This window comes from Crocuta crocuta, unplaced genomic scaffold (assembly GCF_008692635.1).
Source record: "Crocuta crocuta isolate KB4526 unplaced genomic scaffold, BGI_CrCroc_1.0 scaffold127, whole genome shotgun sequence".
NCBI lineage: Eukaryota > Metazoa > Chordata > Mammalia > Carnivora > Hyaenidae > Crocuta > Crocuta crocuta.
The window spans coordinates 8,523,811-8,545,935 of NW_027532008.1; the positions used below are offsets into that span (position 1 = coordinate 8,523,811).

Genomic DNA, 22,125 nt, shown 5'->3' on the forward strand with positions numbered 1-22,125 from the left:
TACAATGTCCAGTGCCTGGAAACCCCCTGCCATACCACCACCACTACACTCCCCGCAAAAACAAAACAAAACAAAACAAAACAGAGGACTTTTCTCTATTTCAACAAACTGGGAATAATTAGGACAACTAGTGTGGACTTTAGTGCCCAAGACAGAAGAGCTTCATATGGTGGCATAAAGGCTGGCTTCCTTTTATCTCAAAGCAGAAACCGGGGCACCTGGCTGGCGCAATCAGTTGAGCGTCTGAATTCAGCTCAGGTCATGATCTCATGGTTTGTGGGTTTGAGCCCCACGTCGGGCTCTGTGCTCACAGCTTAGAGCCTGGACCCTGCTTCAGATTCTGTGTGTCTCCCTTTCTCTCTGCTCCTTCCCGCTCATGCTCAGTCTTTCTCTCTCTCTCTCAAAAGTAAATAAACATAAAAAAATGTTTTAATGAAAGCAGAAACCAGTGGCTGATAAGCCCACTTCCATTCATGGAGATGTTTATTGTATTGTTTGCAAATATGAACAATCAAGAACCAACAGAAATATGGAAAGAAAAAAAAACCCAAAAACACCGCAAAATGATGGAGGCCAGCATAATCAAACAAGGTAGGGAAAATGACCTGGAAGAAACAGAGAGAATTCAGGGAACAGAAAATGGTTTTTTTTAAATCTCTTATTGTTACTCTCAAAGAGAGTCAAGAAAACCATGCATTCATAAGGCACCAGGAAGTTATGCTAAAAGAGTAATAAATAAGAAGAAAGAGTTCTTAGGGGCGTCTGGGTGGCTTAGTCGGTTAGGCGTCCGACTTTCGCTTAGGTCATGATCTCGCGGTTCGTGGGTTCGAGCCCCGTGTCGAGCTCTGTGCTGACAGCCAGCTCAGAGCCTGGAGCCTGTTTTGGATTCTGTGTATCCCTCTCTCTCTGACCCTCCCCTGCTCACGCTGTTTCTCTCTCTTTCAGAAATAAATAAAAAATATTAAAAAAAAAGAAAAAGAAGAGTTCTTAGAAATTTTAAGAAAATACATGATTACACAATTCCTTAAGCCAAGAAAGGGTTGGAAGATAAAGTCAAGATAATTCTCAGAAAGTAGAACAAAAAGACTGTAAAAAAGAAAATATAACAGAAAAGATAAGAGACTCAGAGAAGCAACTCAGGCGGTTCAACGTTCAGGAAATCCAAAAAGAGAAAACAGAGCAAGAGAAATTCTCAAAGAAACAAAGAATACCGGTCCTCAGGTCGAGTGACCCCACTGAGTGCTAGCAACTCTGGTGAGGAAAACACTTATGTCCTGCCCCATCGCTGTAAACTTTTATAACACTAAAAACAACGAAGGGATCCTAAATACTTCCCTGAAAGAGAGGGAAACAAACAGATTATCTACAAAACCAAGAATCAGGCACAGAGCTGGGTTTGGTCCATGGTCCCAAGTATGCCAGCGCCTGGGCTGGAGTCCTACGTCCAGAGAGAGTATGAGGCAGCCAACATATTTTGTGACACAGAAAGACTTAGAAGTTTGCTTCTTTTTCCCAGAAAATTATCTGAGGATGCATTATTTTTTTTAATGTTTTGTTTTGTTTTTTTATTTCTAGGAGAGAGAGAAAGAGAGAGACAGCGTGAGCAGGGGAGGGTCAGAGAGAGAGGGAATCACAGACTCTGAAACAGGCTCCAGGCTCTGAGCTGGCAGTCAGCACAGAGCCCGACGCAGGGCTCGAACCCACAAACTGCGAGATCATGACCTAAGCAAAAGTCGGACGCTTAACCGACTAAGCCACCCAGGCACCCCTCTGAGGACGCATTCTAACAAAATAAAAAAGTAAGCTGAGGACATAAAGTCCAAAAAACTGCATCAAACTCACAAAGGTAACAAAAGGAAGTCCAAGAATGAATGACCGCTATGTCTGATGGAAACTGAATGTCAGTCTGACTCTCTCCTTCTGACAGGCTCCTGTGCCCTTGGGGACTTCATTCCGGTCACTCCGGTGTGTCAATTATACAAATCAAGCAAGACCTCATTGGCTCACGGGCCCATTTCATCTCTGATGACCCCCATGTGGATGGGCATGCTCCGAGATCTCATCACCTCTCGCACGGACTACCTGTCATGAGGATCCCACTCATTGTGCCCCAGTGATTGCCAGCTGCCCCCTGGCTGTGCCACCCTGGGCACCCTTCACCCCCTCGGAAATAATTTCAGCTGCAGGCCCTCCATAGCTCCACTGGCCAAGAAAGAAAAGCCCAGCCCACGCTTCTTTAAAACTATGATGCTCCCCTCCCAAGTCAGGTTCTCAAAGTGAGAGGAACAGAAGAGGGATCTGAACCCTGGAGGGTTCATGGGAGTGATAAGTGAGNGCATGCTCCAAGATCTCATCACCTCTCGCACGGACTACCTGTCATGAGGATCCCACTCATTGTGCCCCAGTGATTGCCAGCTGCCCCCTGGGCACCCTTCACCCCCTCGGAAATAATTTCAGCTGCAGGCCCTCCATAGCTCCACTGGCCAAGAAAGAAAAGCCCAGCCCACGCTTCTTTAAAACTATGATGCTCCCCTCCCAAGTCAGGTTCTCAAAGTGAGAGGAACAGAAGAGGGATCTGAACCCTGGAGGGTTCATGGGAGTGATAAGTGAGAGAGTGGGTGGAGCAGGGTGCACGGGATAAATAGCAATCAGGAATCCATGTCTCCTCCCACTTCCCCCTCTCACGTGAAGACAATGAATCCAGCTTTCCAGGCTACATGGTGCACACCAACATCTGAATGTACCAACCCAGGAAACATGAGACTCAGAACCATGGACGAGGGCACCTGTAGTAATATGCTGACCCAACCTGACCCAACATTTCATTCTTGATGGAGGAGCCCCAACATCCATGCTCACAATTTCTCCTCATTGGATAATACGAATTCGCAAATCCCTTCAATTATTTCTCTTTTTAAAAATTTTTAATATTTATTTATTTGAGAGAGAGAGAGAGAGGGAGCAGGGGAGGGGCAGAGAGAGAGGGAGACACAGAATCCAAAGCAGGCTCCAGGCTCTGAGCTGTCAGCACAGAACCCAACACGGGGCTCAAACTCACAAATCACAAGATCATGACCTGAGCCGAAATCAAGAGTCAGATGCTTAACCAGCTGAGCCACCCAGGCGCCCCCTTAGATTCGTTCTGGAATAACCCTTCTGCATCTTACTTTGGGATCCCAACCTTGGGCCTGATGTTTATTCACACCTGCATTTGCCCATCAAATTCTTGGGTACCTACTGTGTGCTGGGCATTGTTCCGGAACAGGCAATAGAAGTGTGCTCTAGAAAAAGTGCTTGCCCTCAAGGAACACACACTCTATTCGGGGAGAACAGGAGAAATGAACAAAGACACCTGACACATAATGTGTAAGGCAGTGCCAGGTAGAATAAATACCTCCGTCTTTAAGCACCTTATTTTGTCAAAGCAGCCGTCTGACCACAAGGCCCCCCCAGTCCCCTCCACTTTGAATTGCCGTAAGGCAGCAACCGCCTGTCATCCGAGCTTTGCCTTTGGTGAGCAGGTGGCTGTTGTTGAGTTGCCTTTGGTGAGCAGGTGGCTGTTGAGAGACCGTGGGTGTCCTGGGCACCTAGTGTGCCAAATCACCGCTCCGCCTCTCCCTTAGGGCCTGCTGCCTCCAACCTTCTTCCTGGTGTCAATTAAATATCTTTGCTTGCAAGCTGCAGAAACTTCTGACCCACGAAAGCAAAAAAAGAATTTGGTTAAAGGACGTTGGGTGTCCCGGGAAATAAAAGGAAAAGCTTTGGGGCGCCTGGCGGGCTCAGTCGGTTAAGCCTCGGAATCTTGGTTTCAGCTCAGGTCGCAGGTGAGCTCCAGCCCCACACCAGGCTCCAAGCGGACAGTGCGGAGCCTGCTTGGGATTCTGCGTCTCTCCCCCCACCCCACCCCACCCNCGCTCTCTCTGTCTCTCTTAAAATAAAGAAATAAACTTTAAAAAAAGAAAAGAAAGGAAAAGCACATCTAGCTGGCTTTGGGAGGGACGGAAGGCAAGGAATCTCTAGCAAGACCCTCTTCAACCCCCTTAGAACACTAAGGACGAAAGTCTGACCACGTGCTTAAACTAGCGCAGGGTTCGCCTGGGGAGGCGGAGCCCTCGCCTGATTGGTCAGCGTGGGTCACGTACCTGCCTTTGGGGGTGGGACCTCACTGTGATTGGCAGTTCCTCCAGGACTACAGAAAACTAGAGCAAAAATGGGATGACGGCCTCAAAGGAGGAGAGAAAGGGTTCTGAGCAGAGAAAAGCAGAGATGTCCACAGGACTTCCGAACCCCTGGACCTCTGTAACCGCGGCTCTTACGCATCTCCGTCCTCGGGGCTGTCCTCGGGGCTGTCATCAGCGGCCACCATCAGCTGAACCCCAGTTCCCCCTTCTGAGCCCAGCTCAGGTGACAGCTCCTCCCCCAGCCCTCCCTGCAGGCCATGCAGGCAGCGTGAACTGTCCCCTCCGGGGGGCCTTCCGTGGTTCCCCGGCGCTTTCCATCACACTGCTGCTGGAGCGCCTGGCGTTCGCCTCTCTGTCCCCGGGGTCAGCCGCGGAGCCCTTCCATCCTGGCGGCGGACCGCGTTAGGGCCGCCACGTTTAACACATTGAATGTGCTGGATTCTTTTCCCTCTTTGTGAGGACTTGGTAACCATTCATTTGCACCGACCTGGGGACCTCCGGGCAACACTGGGGCGTTCCCTGCCGCTCTTCTGACTTCCAGCAGCTCCTTTATTTGTGTTGAAAGACTTGCTGGGAGCTTCCAAGCTGCTTTGCTTTGTTTTTGAGATGTTCCCTTTGTTCTGGCTTTTTATCTTGCTGGGTTGTCTTCCTGGGGCTGGCATTTCTCTGGGCTGGCATTTCTCCTCTGTAAGGGAATCCACGGATGTGTGGGCTTCCTGATATCACCTACATCATCTCCTAATGATGTAGGACAGCAAGATTCACATTCTTGGATTAAGACTCTAGGGCTTAGAGAAAAGATCTCCGGAACTGTCCCAGACCCAGACAGGGTTCTTCTGGATTTTCTCCAGTAGTTCAGCTCCACCATATTACTGAGTTGGTTTGGATTGGGTGCACTGGGTTAGTGGCAGAACCTCCTTGTTTGGAATTCTTTCCTCCAGCCTTTGTCTCAGGCTTCTTAAGTTCTGAGGAGCAGCCCCCCTGAGCGTCGGGGCAGTGATGATTTCAGATGATGGATCTTAGGGGAGCGTGTTCTCAGTTTCAAGAAATCCAGGTCAGAAGCCAAAGAAACCCTAAAGATTGGGTTCTGGGTAACTGGGTGCCTCTAGGGAGGGCAGAGCAGCAGGTTCTGGAAAACCAAAGCACAAATGGTCAGAGGAGGCGACCGAGGTCAGCTTTGGTGCATCCATAGAACTAGACGCCAGTTTTCAGGACCGGGGACTGGAGGGCATCTGGGCCTGTTCCCAAACTCACCACTGGGCGGCAGCATGGAGCAACAGCATGAGACTCCTCGGGCTTGCGGGTCATCCTGTGAACTGGGTAGTGGAATGGCCTTGGCTGGTTGCTTTCTGGGCAGGGCGCTGAGCCTAAGTTTCATCATCTGTAAAACAGAAACAATAACACTGACTTCCCAGGGTTGTGGTGAGGCGAAGTGTAAAGACTAGAACACAGAGGAAGTGCATCACGACCACCGGCACCAGCCGGAGATGCAGGCGAAAGGCCCCATCTTGGGTCCCGTGCTCCAGAGGACCTGCGTGTCACACAGACACGCACACACACAGGCACACATACGTGTACACACAGCCATACACATGTGCACATAAACACAGACACACATACATGTTCACACAGATGCCTGTACACAGAGAGACACACAAACATACATGCATACATACAGGCACATGAAAGTACACACACACGCACACACACACACACACACACACACACACACACCCCAAATCTGTTGGAAGGTGCCTGAGTGCCTCTGTCCCTTGCCAGTCACCCAGCACTGGCCTCCTGGCTCCTGGGTTGTAATTCTCTCCTCTATTCTCATAACTAACACCTTTCTGCCCTGTGAACTGCTTCCCGGCATCCTCTGCCACGGGTCCTGGCAAAAAAGGCACCTGCATCAAAATAGCAGAAGGTCTCGTGCCACGCTGCTGCCACACGGTCGCGTGGTGGTCAGAGGAAGGGATCAACTTGTCAGACCCTTCCTCTCAGAGACACACCAGGTCTCGCTTAGCAAATCACTTCGCACTCATTCCCAATACCCATTTCCTTCTGCCTGGTCATTTCCAATTCACGATGTGGGGGTGCCTGTGGGCCACGGTTTCACAGGGCGACTAAGGCACACTGGGCCCTATCAGACCACGCATGTCACGTGGAAACGTATGTAATGCAGGTGGACACATAGTGCTGTGTCGTGATAGCAATGCTTTACAGTGGCAGCTACATGACCCTGAGCACTGGGATGGCGGATACTTTAATTTAAAAAAATATTTGGCAATAGGGTGCCTGGACCGGTGGCCCGGTCGGTTGAGCATCCGACTCTTGACTGCAGCTCAAGTCATGATCTCACAGTTAGTGAGATCGCTGACAGTGCAGAGCCTGCTTGGGATTCTCTCTCTCCCTCTGTCTCTGTCCCTTCCCCACTTGCAAGCTCTCTCTCTCTCAAAATAAATAAATAAACATATAAATAAATAAATATTTGGCAAGATGTAATTAAATTTCAACAAAAATACTTCCGAAGAGTGAAATTCATTCAAATTATTTTAAATTTTATATATTCATTAGCTATAATTTATATTTAGCCTATTAGTTTTAATAGAGTTTAGAGCATTTTAGAAGAAAAACCTTTTTAAAAATATGTCTATTTATTTATTTTGACAGAGAGAGAGAGAGAATCCCAAGCAGGGCTCGACCTCATGAACTGTGAGATCATGACCTGAGTCAAAATCAAGAGTCAGATACTTAACTGACTGAGGCACCCAGGGGCCCCGGAAGAAGAATCTTTGAAAACATAACAAAATAATTTCAATTTTTCTCTTCAGATTTACTTTTTTATGAAACATAGATTTTATACACTTTGATTACAAGTACAGTTTTAAAAATCTTTTATATCATTATGGTCAGAAGAGCAAAGATTGTGTAAAAATATGATTAGAATGTGATTGGCAATTTTGCTGAAATGAAAACAAGAAAAACAAATTTCATGCAACAAAGGAGCAATCATTTATGAAGTACATATGTCTATTATTTTATATGTCATTCGAAGACGGCAAGCTCATCAACAGAACACTGAGACACTTGAAATAATAATTAAACTCCAGCGACTGGGACATAACTTCTGACTTCCAGTCATATAAAACCTGTGGCTCTCTATATGTTCTCTAATCCCTTGTTAGGAAAGGAGGCTCGAACCCACAAACTGTGAGATCATGACCTGAGCTGAAGTCAGACGCTCAACTGCGTGAGTCACCCAGGTGCCCCAGGAAAGTATTTTTTTTTTAATGCTTTATTTATTTCTGAGAGAGAGAGACACACACACAGCGTGAGCAGGGGAGGGTCAGAGAGAGAGGGAGACCCAGAATCTGAAACAGGCTCCAGGCTCTGAGCTAGCTGTCAGCACAGAGCATGACGCGGGGCTCGAACCCACGAACCGTGAGATCACGACCTGAGCTGAAGTCGGACGCTCAACCGACTGAGCCACCCAGGCGCCCCCAGTATATTTAGATAGAAGGATAGAACATACTGTATTTCCCACTTTAGCAACTTGATTGATAACTTAAAACTTTTAGACACATGGCGTGGAGACCCCCACACGTATTCTTGCCCCAGACCCCACATACGTTCAAGTGTTAGGGGCGAACCTGACCACCACCAACCAGAACAGGTTCTTGAGACTTCCAGGAAAGAAGGGATGGGGAGGGGGCTCCAAGCAGGAAGGGGCTTGGCAGGGAGGCCTACAAACCTATGGTAACTAGCGCTAGTGCTCTGAGCGGTGACAGCAGCCGAAACCACTATGCTTCGCAGGTTCTGTTTGATTAACTCCCAACCACCACACAAGTGGGTGCTATTATTATCCCCATTGTACAGATGAGGAAACTGAGACCGTGGGAAGTCAGGTCATTTGCCCGAGAGTACCCAGTTACCAGGCAGCCTGACCACGAAGTTGGATGCAGAGCCTCCGGCACCCTCTCAGCCAGGACCCTGCGGCGCTCAGGAGCAAAGGGCCCCCGCACAGTGGGCAGAGGCGGCGCGTCCCCCTGCATGTGCCCCAGCAAAACGCACCGGCCCTCGTGCTGCACAGGACATCTGTGGGCGTCCCTACTCCCCAGAGTCGTCCCCTCCCTCAACCTCCTAGGATCAACCTGGGGCAGAGCTTTCATGGGACGAGTGTCCACTGTGTCCTGTCCCTCCCCATGACCCACGCACCCATGAAGGCTCAGTGAACCCGGCGGGGGGACTGATAGACTCACGCCATCCCTCAGACGCCGCCACCTACCCAGTGTGCCCTGGCCCAGCCTCGCTGGTCCCCCGATCCTGGAGCCGGCAGCACCTGCTAACCGGGCTTTTCTCTTCCTCGCCGGGGTCTCCCCTCGGCAGCCAGCACCGTCTGGTCCAGACTCAGACACGGGCAGGAATGCCTCCTGGTGTAAACCCTTCCCTGGCATTCCATGATTCCCTGGACAAAGACCAAGAGGGCGCAGCTGTGCCATTTTACAAGGACGTTGGCGACCTTATAAAAGATGACAACAGGCCCATGCCAAGGATTCTTGTTCTTTACCCTCCATCACAAGTGGAAGAGCCCAGCTGTGTGAGCACAGCTGTACAGAGCCTGTTCCCAGTGGAGGGACGAGTCTCCCCAGCCTTCCGGTGCCCCTGGCCTCTCCCCACCGGGATGAAAATGCCGCGGACTTCTCCTTCTCATGGGGGGGCTCCAGGGCCCTCTCCCGCGTTCAGTAAGCTCCAGACCACCTGCCCAGCACGCTCAGGGTACCGTGAGGGAAACAGAAGGCCAAGTTCCCAAGGTCAGCTTCCCAGTGAATCATGCCCTTTGAGGCCCGCCCACCACAGCACAGCTACTGCAGCCTCCTTTCAGCCCCTTCTGGATCCACATTCCTCAGACCACAGAGCCCTTGCACAAACCGTCTATCTAAACTCTCTCTGCTCTCCTCTGCACCCAGTTAACTTCTTGAGATCCCTGCTAAATCTTTTCTTCCCCAGAAGAGTCTTTGCTAGCCCCTGCCCGGATCAGACATTGCCATAAATGCTCTCATGGCCCCATGGGACTTCCTGTCAAACCACTTATCCCTATTTGTAAGTTTCCCTCCCATATGTAATTACCGAGGTCTGTCTCCCCACCGGACTGTCAGCTCTATGAGGGCAGGAATCACAGTGCATTATTGCTCTTCAGTGTAATCCCCCACCCACAGGAAGTCTTCAGTATAGGTTACAGACTGAACAGGCAACGAATCCTTTCGGGAATAAGGTTATCCCGGCGTTGCCAGGAGAGGTCTGCAGGCTTCTCCGGGCTCTGAGGGAAGCAACAGAAGTGACAAGATCAAGCAGATGAAGGGCTCCCAGCACGGCGCCTGCCACACATCTGGAGCTTAGCAAGCGGTAGTGGTTTTGCCATTTTCATTGTTAAGGTGATGACGATGATGGCGACAGCTTCTAAGCCACAAGGAACAAGTTTACACCTGGAGAAAGAAGACATTGCTCCGAGACTGGGCACCATTCCTTCCACTCAGCCCCATCTGACCACCCTTCATCGAGGAAGATAAAATCTGCCAAGCAGGGACCGGCGTCCTGCACCAGTGCTGGGGTACTGGCCCAGCCCCAATGAGACACCCCAGCGGGGGTGAGTGCTTCGAACACCTGGAACAGCAGCTGCCCCCACTCTGGCCAGGTGAGGAGGAAGGGAAGGAGGGGCTGGCATCTGTGGGTGCCTCCCATGGGCATGGCATCCTGCAGAGAACTTGATACCCTTCATTTCCTTTCTGTCTGGTCCCAAACTCTGGAAGGTAGTCCTAATTATCCCCATATGATGAATGACAGAGCTAAGCCAGGGAGGTGATCGGGCTGGCCGAGGTCACACAGACCCTGAGCAGCAGGGCAAACACTCAAGTTCTAATGTCACTGATGCAGGGACCCCAACACTTTCAACTACATTGTGCCACTGGGTGAAAACTAGAAAACCAACCATACTTCCCAAATGCCTGAAACTCTCCTCCACATCCGAGTCCTCCCCCAAAACCTCAGATGAAGACACCTCTGCCTGGAAGCCTGCTGAGATTTCCCTGCCTGGCTCTGGCCCCCCAGTCCTTGGTTTTCTGTCCCCAGGTACCCACAGGCAGGGACCGGTCAGGGTCCCATCCTGACCAGGCCGGGAGCCCAAATGGCTCACCAAAGGAATTGCCCCAGAAACCCAGCCTCTCCCAGGAAACACCCTTACGCTGCTGCAGGAAGGGCTGGGGGCCAAACCTCCCAGGAATCAAAGCTCATTTTCAGCTGTTTAGACGTGGCTCCTCAGTGACTCACCGTTTGGGTTCTCGTGACCCAGGCCAGGAGCCAGGGGCTGCCCAGAGATGCCCTTGTTAAAATCAAAAGGCAATGGTGAGCAAAGGGGAGCCCCCTCTCTGGACACCGTGACTCACGGCTGCAGGCTGATCCTGGCCAGGTGCGCTCCCCTCCCTGGCCACCCCTTCCCCCCCACCCCCCACCACTTGTCCAGGGGGATGAGTTCCGAGGCGAGGCGAGGCGAGGCCCAGGCCGGAGCAGGAAATGAGGAAATGGGAGGGGCGCGGGCAGGCCTGCAGCCCAGCGACGTCAGTGTTTACCCAGCTTTGCACTTGTGTTAAAAAACTTTTAATCCCGAGATCCCGCCACCCAGCCATTTCTTCCCCTCCCGGGGTGGTACCTCTCCAGGGCCATGTCCCTGACCTCAGTGTCAGGGCTCTTATGGGGGCGGGGAGGTCTTACCACAGGTACTGTGCATTCTAGACACTGTGCTTCCAGCCCTTTGAACTGCCTGAGCCCAAATTCTGGCTCATCGTGTACTTAGACATGTGCTTCTGTTTGCCCCTCCATAAAATGGGGATGATCGGAGCACAGGTATCATGGGGCTATCTGAAGGCTCCTTGAGCTCTCAGCTAAGAAGGGCTTTTGGCATCATCCTGGTGGGTAGTAAATACTCAGAGGGTTGGGGGGCTAGCTGCCTGTCTGCACTTGTGATTCCCATCCTCCTAGGAAGGAGACAAGGGTGGGATGCCTTCCATCCCCATAATACAGACAGGAAAACTGAGGTGACAAGCGAGGGAAAGGACCTAAGGCCGTGGAGGAAGAGAGTCAGGATCACCAGGCCGCGGACCCAGCCACCCCCAGGTCCCGTGCAGATGGAAGCGGCTGGTCAAGTTATCCCAGCTGCAGACCGGGAGCAGGGAGGGTAGGGCAGGAGGAAGTCGCCAGCCAGGACGGGGCCACCTTGCTTCTAGCTCTGCCTGCGTGGACTCAGGGGTGTGGGCAGCAGTCAGCAAACGAGGCGGCTCGTGAGCCCATGACCCCCGGGACTTTGAGACTGCTTACCACAACCAAACCGGGCCCCTCTTCCATCCCCCTGACCTCTAGCCAAGCCCTGAAGCCTGGCATCCGTGTTCTGACCTGCCCCTGGGGACAGCAGCTCACAGTGGGGGACCGTCTCCCCAACTCACAAGGATGGAAGTTTCCGGTCGATGCTGGAATGTGCTTTTCCAGCTGACTCAGACACAGTCTGCTTCTCTGGCCCCACTGCCTGGGGATCTAGGGAGACAGAAGTCACATTAGGAGCATTTTCACTGCTTGCCGAACAAGCCGGAGCCTGCCCAGGAAAAAAAGCAATGAAGAAAAATCCCGAAGCTCAGCTGGCTGAGCTCCCAGTCTCTGACCTACCTGATCTGGGACAAATGGCCCTCCAGGTCCCCAGGGTCCTGCCTCCCCAGGGCTCCAGCTGCTCTTGGCACTGTCCCTCTGGGTAACATGGTGGCCGGGGTGGAGGACAGAGAGCAGAGGGCATGCCCGAGTCACTGGCGGCATAGAAACAGGACAGACTTGGCCATACAGGCTCAAGGTTCTCAGCTTCTCTGGGCCTCAGTTGCTGCATCAGTAAAATGGGGATGAGGACAAGGTGCCAAGGATGAAAAGCCCTGGGCACAGCCCCTGGCTCACAGCCCAGTTGGTGGGAGCTAGCGCCATGATTTTTGGAAGGGGGTTGGTGAAGGGAAGGACAGTGGAAAGAGAGAGTCACAGATTGCTCCCTGAAAACCGCCTGGAAGCAAAGCCCATGGGCCCCAGGCCGGCCCCTCCCCTGGGGACTTGGCCAAAGACCTGGAAGTACACTGTTGCATCACTGGGTATTCAGGGGTTAATGATGGGGAGTGGACAAGACCCAGTATTTAACTAATTGGGGAGGTGCCTTGAGATCAGAGGCACCCCGCTCGCTTCCTTCTCCTGCAGCCCAGCTCCTCTGTCCCCTGCTCACCTTCCCTCCCCCCGAAAGGATGAAGCCTCCCCCTCTTCTGACCTTCCTTTGCCTCCTGGGTAAGTGACCTATGTGGCCTTCTCCCTTCCTCCTCCCCAGCTGGGAACAGAGCTCCCCAGAGGTCCCGGAGGGTGTGGTGGGTCACAGCAAGTCAGCACAGGCCGGGGGAAGCTGGGGGGGGCCACAGGAAAGGGGCTGGTGGGAACCCCAGAGGGCACACACGGGTCTCCTGCCGCCTGTGTGCCACCCCCTCCCCAATTAGCTTCCGTTCTGGGCTCCAACCTGCCTGGGTGGGCAGCCCCCCCATTGCTGTATCAGCAGCATCTGGAGGCATTCGGGGAAGCGCAGGTGGTCATGAAGCCTATCCAGTAGCATCTGAGGGGACTTGGTGGGGACAGAGTGCTCCGAGGACCTGGGGCTGACACCTGGGGAGCACTCGGGGCCCGCTGGGAGACGTTTGAGGGGGCAGCGGGGGGGTGGGGCGCAAGCAGGATGAGTGGGTGTTGCTCTGGAGCTGAGAGAGGAGAGCAGGACAGACCCTGGGCGCACTGCCATGGGGGGTGGGGTTTGCACTAGGGTTCAAGGTGGGGTGCACGTTCTGGGAAGATTGTTACTGATTAGCACCGCTGTTACTGGGAGGAAGGTGCTTGGCAAGGTAGGGGAGGTGTCTGGACTCCGATTTGAGGGGACATGGGGGAAGCCGGCTGCAGAGGGTGAGGACCCTGACAGATCTGCCCTCCGCCCTCCCTGCCCACAGTGGCCCTGGCCGGCGGGAATCTGGTCCAGTTTGGGGTAATGATTGAGAGGGTGACAGGGAAGCCTGCGCTGCAGTACAATGATTACGGCTGCTACTGTGGCATTGGCGGCTCCCACTGGCCCGTGGACCCAACGGACTGGTGAGTAGACGGCCCCGGGGAGGGGCTTCCCCAGGAGGTGGGGGCGCAGGGACACCTAGCGAGCAGAGGCCGACCTCTCCTTCGAGCCTCTTCGAGCCCTGGGCCCCCCAGCAGCCCCCGATCCAGCCCAACCTGACTCACAGGCCCCCCTCCCCAGGTTGACAGTGACCCTTACAGGTGCTGCCATGCCCATGACTGCTGCTATGGGCGCATGGAGAAGCGGGGCTGTGAACCCAAACTGGAAAGGTATCTCTTCTCCGCCAGCAGATACAACATCTTCTGCGGTAAGTGAAGTGCCCTGGAGCGCCCCAGACACCGGGTAGGGGTGGTGGCCTCAGACCCGAAGTCCTTCCTGATGGTGGCCGCCGGTTCCCCATCAGGGCCAGACCCTGGGCTAGACAGGCGGGAAGGATGGGTCTTCCACGCTCACGGAATTGTAGGGAGGGCTGTCCCTCCACCCAGAGGCTCACCTGGCACCCGGTCGAAGATTCCATGACCCATGGCCTCCTGCCCTGGCCCCAGGTGCTCCTCCCCGCCAGGGGCCCCCCAACTCCAGCCTCAGGGAAGAGGAGCAGAGGGGATCCAGAGAAGCTGCGCTCACACAGCCTCTCCAAAGCCTGGACAGCAAAGGTCCAGGGAAAGGTCCCCAGGACAGAGACTCGAGGGCACGGGCCCAGGCAGAGAGAGCTGGAGCTAGGACGCGGGACAGTAAACCCCATTTCCAAAGGCTGACACACACCCTCTGCCCGCTGTGGGGGCTGTCAGGCTGCACCTATTGGCTCAGCTTGGCCAGGTCCAATGCCCACTTGGACCAATTAATTTTTCTCTGGTCCTACCCCCCAACCCCCTGCCCTGGAAGTGGCCTGACCCAAGCAACAGTGTGAAGGGCTCCATGCAGCCCAGCCCAGTGGAGGGAGCCCACATCAGAGCACCAAACCTTGTCCCTGATGCAAAACCAGGAGCAGCCTACAAGGAGGGGGAGGCTGAGTGGGGGGCACAGCAGAAAGCCCCAGGAGGATCAAAGATGCCAGGTCAGATCGCTAAAGGTCTGTCCTGGGGGAGGGGCAGCGCCAGGAGCAGAACAACTGGGGGCAGATTTAGCTCGGTTCCGTGTTGCTGCAGCCATCTATCTACTCAGCTAGACAGCTTTGACAGGTAGTGAGCTCCCTGTCCCTGGCAGTTCATGCAAGGTGGAAACAGCCACCTGTCAGGGACAGCACTGAGAGGATAACCAAGGAGAGATGTCAGGGGAGTGAGGACAGAGCCTAGGGACTTCACCTTCTACTCACCGTGTGACCTCGGGCAAGTGATGTAACCTCTCAAAGCCTCTGTTTTCTTCTATAAAATGGAGCTAATCACACTCAGCTTAATCCAGCTTAATCCGGCTCCTAGCAAGAACCACCCAAAAGAACTGATGAGAGACTATTATCTGCCCAGCAGATGTGGGCAGAACCCTGGGGGGAAGTGGAGGCTGACCTTGATGGGGGAAATGAGGAGCCCCGGACATTTCTATGAGACGGATTCTAGGGGACAAAGGGGAGCCAGGGCCGCTGAGGGCACACAGGCAGTGGAGAGAAGAGGAGCCTCTGCCCCCCCCCCCCCCGGCCCCACCCACAGCCACGNCCTAAGATAAATGTCAGAAAAGTGGGCTCTGTCCACTCAGGCAGAGACGGGCCCAGGGCCCAAGGAGGCCCCAAAGAGCTCCAGTCTGGGCCCAGGCTGCTCTGGGGCACACAGGCCACTCAGGACTGAGTCGCTGTCATTTCATGGCTCCCATATCAGCTGGATGGCTTCATTCCACCACCAGCCACGCCACACACGGCAAAGGGGCTGCCTAGAACACCCCTCCTCCAGGCTGGAGCTGCCGTGGTAATGAACCAGGCTGTCTCCTGCCAGCAGGGGGGCCGAGGGTGGTGTGTGGGCCCAGGAGAGGAAGAACAGCCTCAGCCATCCCACCCTCCCGGCATCCTGGGCTCCCGTGGGGCCCCCCGTGCCCTGCCCGGCCTCTCACCCACACCCGAGCCCCTCCCCGGGTGGCAGCGGGCATCCAGCAGAATGGCACAGAGAACGAGGACCCCAGGGAGTGGGAGGCCTGAGCCACATGCATGGTCCCTGACTCACCCTGTCCCATCAGCCGGCAGAACGGCCTGCCAGCGCCAGACCTGCGAGTGTGACCGGACGGCTGCCCTCTGCTTCCGCCGCAACCTGGGCACCTACAACCACAACTTCGTCCGCTACCCCAACAAGCTGTGCAGCGGCCCCACGCCGCCCTGCTAGGGCCTGGCCCCGCCTCCTGCCGCGGTAGTCCGGGGCCTGGACAGCACTGCCACCACGGGCCCTTCCTCCTGAAAATTCCTTTCCTGCGAGCCCATCCCTCCCTGAGAGCTCCCAGACTGTGGCCTGGACCACTGCTGGCCTCCTGGGCCACATCTTCCCCCTAACTGGGAAGAGCCGCTGTGCCCAGGAGCCAAGGGACACTTTTAGCCCCCAGAAGATTCTATAACCCAGCCCTGAGATCTCCATTCCCTCTTCTGAACAAGTGAATAATGTCCCAGAATCCTAATAGTCCCTGATTCTCAGATTCTATCATTATAGGATTTAATTGACAGTTTCTTTCATTCATTCAATTTTTTTGTTTTTGTTTTTTGTTTTTTTGAGCCTCTACCACGTGCCAGCATCGTGCTAAGCACTGGGAGGCAGCAAGAACAAAGCAGACATGGGTGGCCCCTGCGTGCAATTCTAATATTCTGTCCCTTTGATTTCCCCTTATAGTAAGTTTTTGTGATTCTCTTTTTCTAACATTCTACAATCTTATCCAAGACAATAATGGCAATCTCCAGAAGGAATATATCTGGCCATATGGTACAATGTGAGAGGCATGAAAAATACCAGCCTAAAAATATTGTCCCACTGTGTCATCAGGCTTCAATCCCTCCCTTTAGCAGGACGGTGAAGTGTGAAAAGCAGCTCTGGAATCATTTCATCCAGACCTTTCCTTTGACAGAGAGGCAGGCCAGGGGTCAGAGAGGGGAAGTTCCATCTGAGGGGGGCGGCGTCACACCCAGCCTGTGTGCCTCTGTTTCTTCACAACTGGTGGCAACTGGTGACACTCTGCTATGGCCATGTCAACCCGACCCTCTGATTGTCATCTTGGACAGCCTAGAGTGGCCAGGGAAGGTCTGCTGGGAGGGTGCCCGGGCTGGGTCAGGCTCCTGATACAGGGAGGGGAAGAGGAAAGATTTCAGCCCCCAGCCATCGTGGGGCTGACTCTGGAGGAACTTAAGGCCCCAAAGGATTGCCCCCAAGTGGGATGCAGCTTATCCCGGAAGCAATGTATTTCACCAAATTCTCCTACATATGGACGGAATATCTCCACTATCTACAATATGCTGATAAGGTCTGCCAGGATTGGGATGCACCCATTCAACAGGCAAGCGTGTGAAAAGGTATTACATTTGGATGGGGGGGAGCTCACAGCAGCTATGTAATAAGTGTTCACTCCCTATGTCCTTTTCGTGACTCCTGTGCAACTTTCAGGACTGAGGGCAGGAAAGCACGGAAGAAATCAAAAACTTTGTAAGGTGAAGAAGTCCTGTGTCAGTAAAAACAGAGGGGGTGGTCGGGTATGTGCACTCTGACGCTGTGAATGACGTTAATCCTTGGTAAAGAGTCCAGGGAAGACCAGGTCTTCGAGCAGAAATGGGATTTAGGGAAAAGAGCCGTCGCGCCGTCGGTTGGGGAAAGTGGTCCTGAGGCGCCCTCTGGTGTCCATTTGGTTTAGGCTGTGAGGAGGAACCCTAAATTCACCTTAAACCTGGATTTCCCTTCATCAGTGGGGAATATTGCTTCTGGGCTAGTGAAACCAGTCCCTCAGTACTGTCAATACTACACACGCTGAGAAATTACCACAAATCCCTTACAGACAGCTTACAGTGATCGATGTGGGCACAAAAGTAAGCAACACAGGAAGATGGAACTGGCTTGGAGAGGTGGAGGAAGGTTATGTTCCGGGCGTGACGGATGTAAGGCAGCAACGAGACGGGCACCTGCTGACCGGCCAGCTGTGTGGCCCTCCAGAAAAGCAAAACTTAAGAACTGGACCTGGTGTAGCCAGTGATCATTAATGTTTGCTGAATGAAGCAATGGGTCTAAATTCCATGTATGTGTTTCTGGTACACACACTTCGTTGCCAGCTGCAGGCTCGTGGAAAGGACTGAAAAAGCCTGAACTGGAGATCTCTGGTTCTTGGTCAAGGCCTCTCTGCTCAGCCAGTTAGCAACAGTGCATCTGTTCCAGACTTGCTGCTCGGTGAGGCCCGCGGACGACAGCAGCAGCATTGTTGGGGAATGTGGACCAGACCCCAGACCCACTAAGGCAGAATCTACAGGCTAACAAGACCCCCAGGTGATTTGTGTGCACATTAAAATCTAAAAGAGCACTGACATGTGGCTAAATGGAACAATGACACTTCACTGGCGGCCTGGTTGTGGCAAGGTTTAAATAAGCTGGCATCTGTGAAAGCACGCAAAATAATGCCTAGCACTTACTACGCATTCATGTTCTATGAATGAATGAACAGATGAATGAATGATGGCCATAACAATAATAGTTAGCACTTTATCAAGTACTTGGCATTTACCAGGCTCTGTTCTAAGTGCTTTATGATTATCAATTCACTGAATGGAGAAACAAACGAATGAATGAGGCATGGGACTATATCAAGGCTAGAGGAGTGACTGACTGTGTTCCTGAATGTTTCATAGATTGCCTCTCCGATTTTGATGACACGATTTGGATTGATTTGCTTGGTACCCACTTAACCCCTAACAAGAACTATTAATGAAATGTTTGATTAAGTAACTTGCTGAGTGATGAGAAATCAAATCACATTGGAATTCCCGAGTTAACTTAAGAGTCCGATTATGAGTTCATGGACCTTCATCTGCCTCTTCGGGGTTCCTCACAGTGTCACAGCTAGAGAACTGAACACGGCATGAATGCTCATTCCCTCCTTCAGGAAGCTGTGCACGCTGCTCGTCCCTTGCTGAGTGCTGGACGTAGGGACAAGTTACGTGGGGCCAGCTGGCGGACAGACACACGTTATTCTGCACTAGTGAGTGCTTTCACAGAGCTAAGACTGGACTCTCAGGATCTCCATCCTCCAGCCAATCACCATCCTGTTCACCAATCCCGGCTTCATTTCTATCACATCCGTCCTCTGCCCCTGAACTATCAATAGCTCCCACTGTCCACCACAGAGGTGGCATTCAAGCTCAGTATCATCTGCTTTTCCAGCCTCTTTGGTCAGCCGTATCTATTTCTTATTCCTCTCCACCATTCCCAGAACCTGCCCCCGCCCACTGCCTTCCAGCCTTCACACCTTGTACAATAGCTTCCCTCACCCTGGAAGCTTCCCATTCACATGTGAAAATCCACACGCTTCAAGTGCATCTCAAATGCCACCTTTTCCCATGATGCTTTTCCAGTCGGAGACTTCACCTTCCTCTGAACTGCCAGGTGATGTTTTTATACCTTTTCTCGTGCCTCTTACCCCAGTTGTTTGGGTGCTTGTTTGGGGTTCCTGTGTGGTGGGGGCAGATTGCCAAAGATTCAAATCCTCTCTCTGCTACCCGCCCTGTGATCTCAGGCCGGTTACTTATTCCCTTGTGTGTAGATTGGGGCTAGAGCCACCAGCTTCACAGGGCGATTTGAAGGTTTAAATGAGACGACATATTCAGGGTCCCTGGAGCACCATGCTAGCTCCATCTACACCAGGTCACTTTGTGTGCATCCGGCTCCCCTCCTGCGTCCCTCACACAGTACAGACTAGGTAAACACTTGGCTGGTGCGAATGCGGAGAAGCGGGCACCCTCTTGCACTGTTGGTGGGAATGCAAACTGGTGCGGCCACTCTGGAAAACAGTATGGAGATTCCTCAAAAAATTAATAATAGAACTCCCCTATGGCCCAGCAAGAGCACCGCTAGGAATTGACCCAAGGGACACAGGATGCATATGGGCACATGTACCCCAATGTTCATAGCAGCGCTTTCAACAATAGCCAAATCATGGAAAGAGCCTAAATGTCCATCAACTGACGAGTAGGCCAAGATGTGGTTTATACATACAATGGAATACTACTTGGCAATGAAAAAGAATGAAATCCTGCCATTTGCAGCAACGTGGATGGAACTCGAGGGTATTATGCTGAGTGAAATCAATCAGAGAAGGACAGATACCATGTTTTCACTCAGATGTGGATCTTGAGAAACTTAACAGAAGACCANTGAGGAGGGCACCTGTAGGGATGAGCACTGGGTGTAGCATGGAAGCCAATTTGACAATAAATTATATTAAAAATAAATAAACAAACAAACATCTGTTCTGTTGAAGCCACAGACACATGGTAACTGGAATTATTTTAGGGAAATAGCATCGTACATATGATAAATACTATGCTCATTTATTTGAATCGCCCCTGAGCTCGCTACTCTGGGTGCTCATTTATCTTAAGCAGACACATGCTTGAGTCATTAACCTTCACTGCCCTGAGCTGTCATCCCACAGAGGAAATGAGGCAAAACTGGCTGGAGAGACTGTGCGCAGCACTGTGACTCGAGGGCTGCGACCGTGGTGAGCTCCGAAGTCAAAACACAACACAGGAGTCAACTCCTGACAGAGTAAGACGGTCCGGCTGGGCGAAGCACACCTCACCGCAGAAACCGGTAGCAAAAGCCGTCACACAAGTGTTGAAGAAATTCCCAGTCTTTTCCCAAACGAATTGTATTATCCTGACAATACAATCCCCCCACTCTGGGGTTTTCCTATCTCCCCTTTCAGCCCAATGCAAAAGTCACTTTCTCAACCAAGCTTTCCTTGATTTCCCTCTGAGACCACGGCCCTGCTGTTAGGATCTCCTTTTACATCGTGTGTGTGTGTGTGTGTGTGTGTGTGTCTGTCTGTCTGTCCGTCCATCTTCTTTCACTCCAGGACTGCTGTTAGGATCTCCTTTTACGTCGTGTGTGTGTGTGTGTGTGTGTGTGTGTGTGTCTGTCTGTCTGTCTGTCTGTCTGTCTGTCTCGTCCATCTTCTTTCACTCCAGGACTGGAAAGTGTTTGAGGACAAGGTCCATGTCTGATGCTGTGCCCAGAAATAAGAACCCATAGACCACACAGGTTCAGCAAATGTTGGATGGACGCTTGGATGCTTGGATGGGTGAATACATTAAATAACAGCAGGATATCTTGAGGGATCTCAGGCCTTCTGCCACAGGGAGGTTTGGACCAGTTTCTCCCTCTGCCAAACCAGAACCTATGAAGTAGCAGGATTGATCTCAACCCTTCACAAACGAGTAACTTCTAAATCCTAATCCTTTACAACCAAACAAGTTCTAAATCGCTGCATCACTGGGGTCCAAGTGCCCACTCTGTCCAGCAGCCCAGATAAAAACCACTCGGTGCAGAACGTTCTGTAACAAAGTTTTATTGAATCTTAAGGCACCCATACACTTTCCACGCGTTGGTGGGAAGGGCTGTTGTGTGTCTGGCAAATGGCAAATTTTAAACTTCAGTTTTCAACCCAGCTCTCTCCTGGGCAACTGTGAAGTTACCAGAGAGGGACACAGGAACAGCCACTTTCCCCCTTATGGTACTTCAGTCTTTGGCATCATAAACTGTCGCTCACCCCGAGTAAGCAGTGCCGTGGCCTAGAGGAAAATACAAACAATGAACTTAAACTATTCCCTACCTGGCCTGGGAACTCTCCTCTGTTCTCCTGGGCTCATCCAGTCTCAGAGACAGGCCCTTACAGGAAGCCCCCTGACCGTCACCCACCTAGCAGGTGGCTCCCTGGCCCCCACGAATCACTGCAGGGATGGAATTGAGGCCATGGAGCTCTCCAGCTGAGGGAGAACCTAAATTGGGACATCACTCTGGTTCTAGTAGGATCTTTCAGCAAACTTCTCAGTTGGGTTTACAGGGTCCAGAGCCCAGGCCTCACGGGCTCACGACCTGGATAGCACTTGTGCAGACACAGCTCTCTGTCGTGGACTGAGGTGGAAGTCACACAAGGATGGGGACCAAAGGGAATGTCCTCACCAGGAGCCGGAATGTTTTCTGCCCTCCAGGGTGGTACTGGACACCTTGTGGCATCGAGGAACTAGTGGAGCCCACCCAAAGGCTGCTTGACGAGTACAAAGTCAGAATGAGAGAAAGAGAGAGTCTCAAGGCCAAAATCCCAAAGACACAGGAAGGCCTGGCACAACCGTACCAACCTTGACCTCGAGACTAGCCGGAGCCCTCGTGTGGGCTGCTCACGCCGAGTTCCCCACCCGCTGGTTTTCTGCGGCTGCCCTTCTCCCTTCCCCGTCCCGCTTGTGAGGACCCCTGGCAGGTGTCTGTGCTCCGGTCACAGCTGTCCACCTGTGTCTGGGAGGGTGTGTCTCCTCCTAGAATGGAGCCAAACCAACCCTCAGAGTTATAGAGAGACCCAAGGTGGAAGCCAACAGACGGCTGCTCCGTATTTAGACAACTCCCAATTATCAGAGATGTTCTTAGGACTTGGCAGAAATCTTCAGGGTCCAGGGCTGATGGGTCACCTGCACCAGAGCCCGTCAGCTCTTTCAAGCTCAGTGAGATCCCCAAATGACTGTCCCCTCCCATCTTCCAGGCAAAGGTCTCTAAAAAGGCCACTTCCTGCCATGCTCTGTCTCATGCACGCGAACGGTGGTCAGACCGGCAAAAAACAACGTGA

At 52.6% G+C, this 22,125-nt stretch overlaps 1 protein-coding gene across 1 annotated transcript; it reads left to right on the forward strand.

Moving 5' to 3' along the window:
• The first annotated feature begins 9,821 nt into the window (after positions 1–9,821).
• LOC144241317 (group IIE secretory phospholipase A2-like) lies at positions 9,822–15,653 on the forward strand. The gene is made up of 5 exons (XM_077775883.1): positions 9,822–9,873; positions 12,456–12,539; positions 13,238–13,376; positions 13,554–13,660; positions 15,511–15,653. The coding sequence occupies exons 2-5, from the start codon at positions 12,500–12,502 to the stop codon at positions 15,651–15,653; spliced, it is 429 nt and encodes a 142-aa protein (XP_077632009.1). The 5' UTR covers positions 9,822–9,873; positions 12,456–12,499.
• Positions 15,654–22,125: the final 6,472 nt, after the last annotated feature.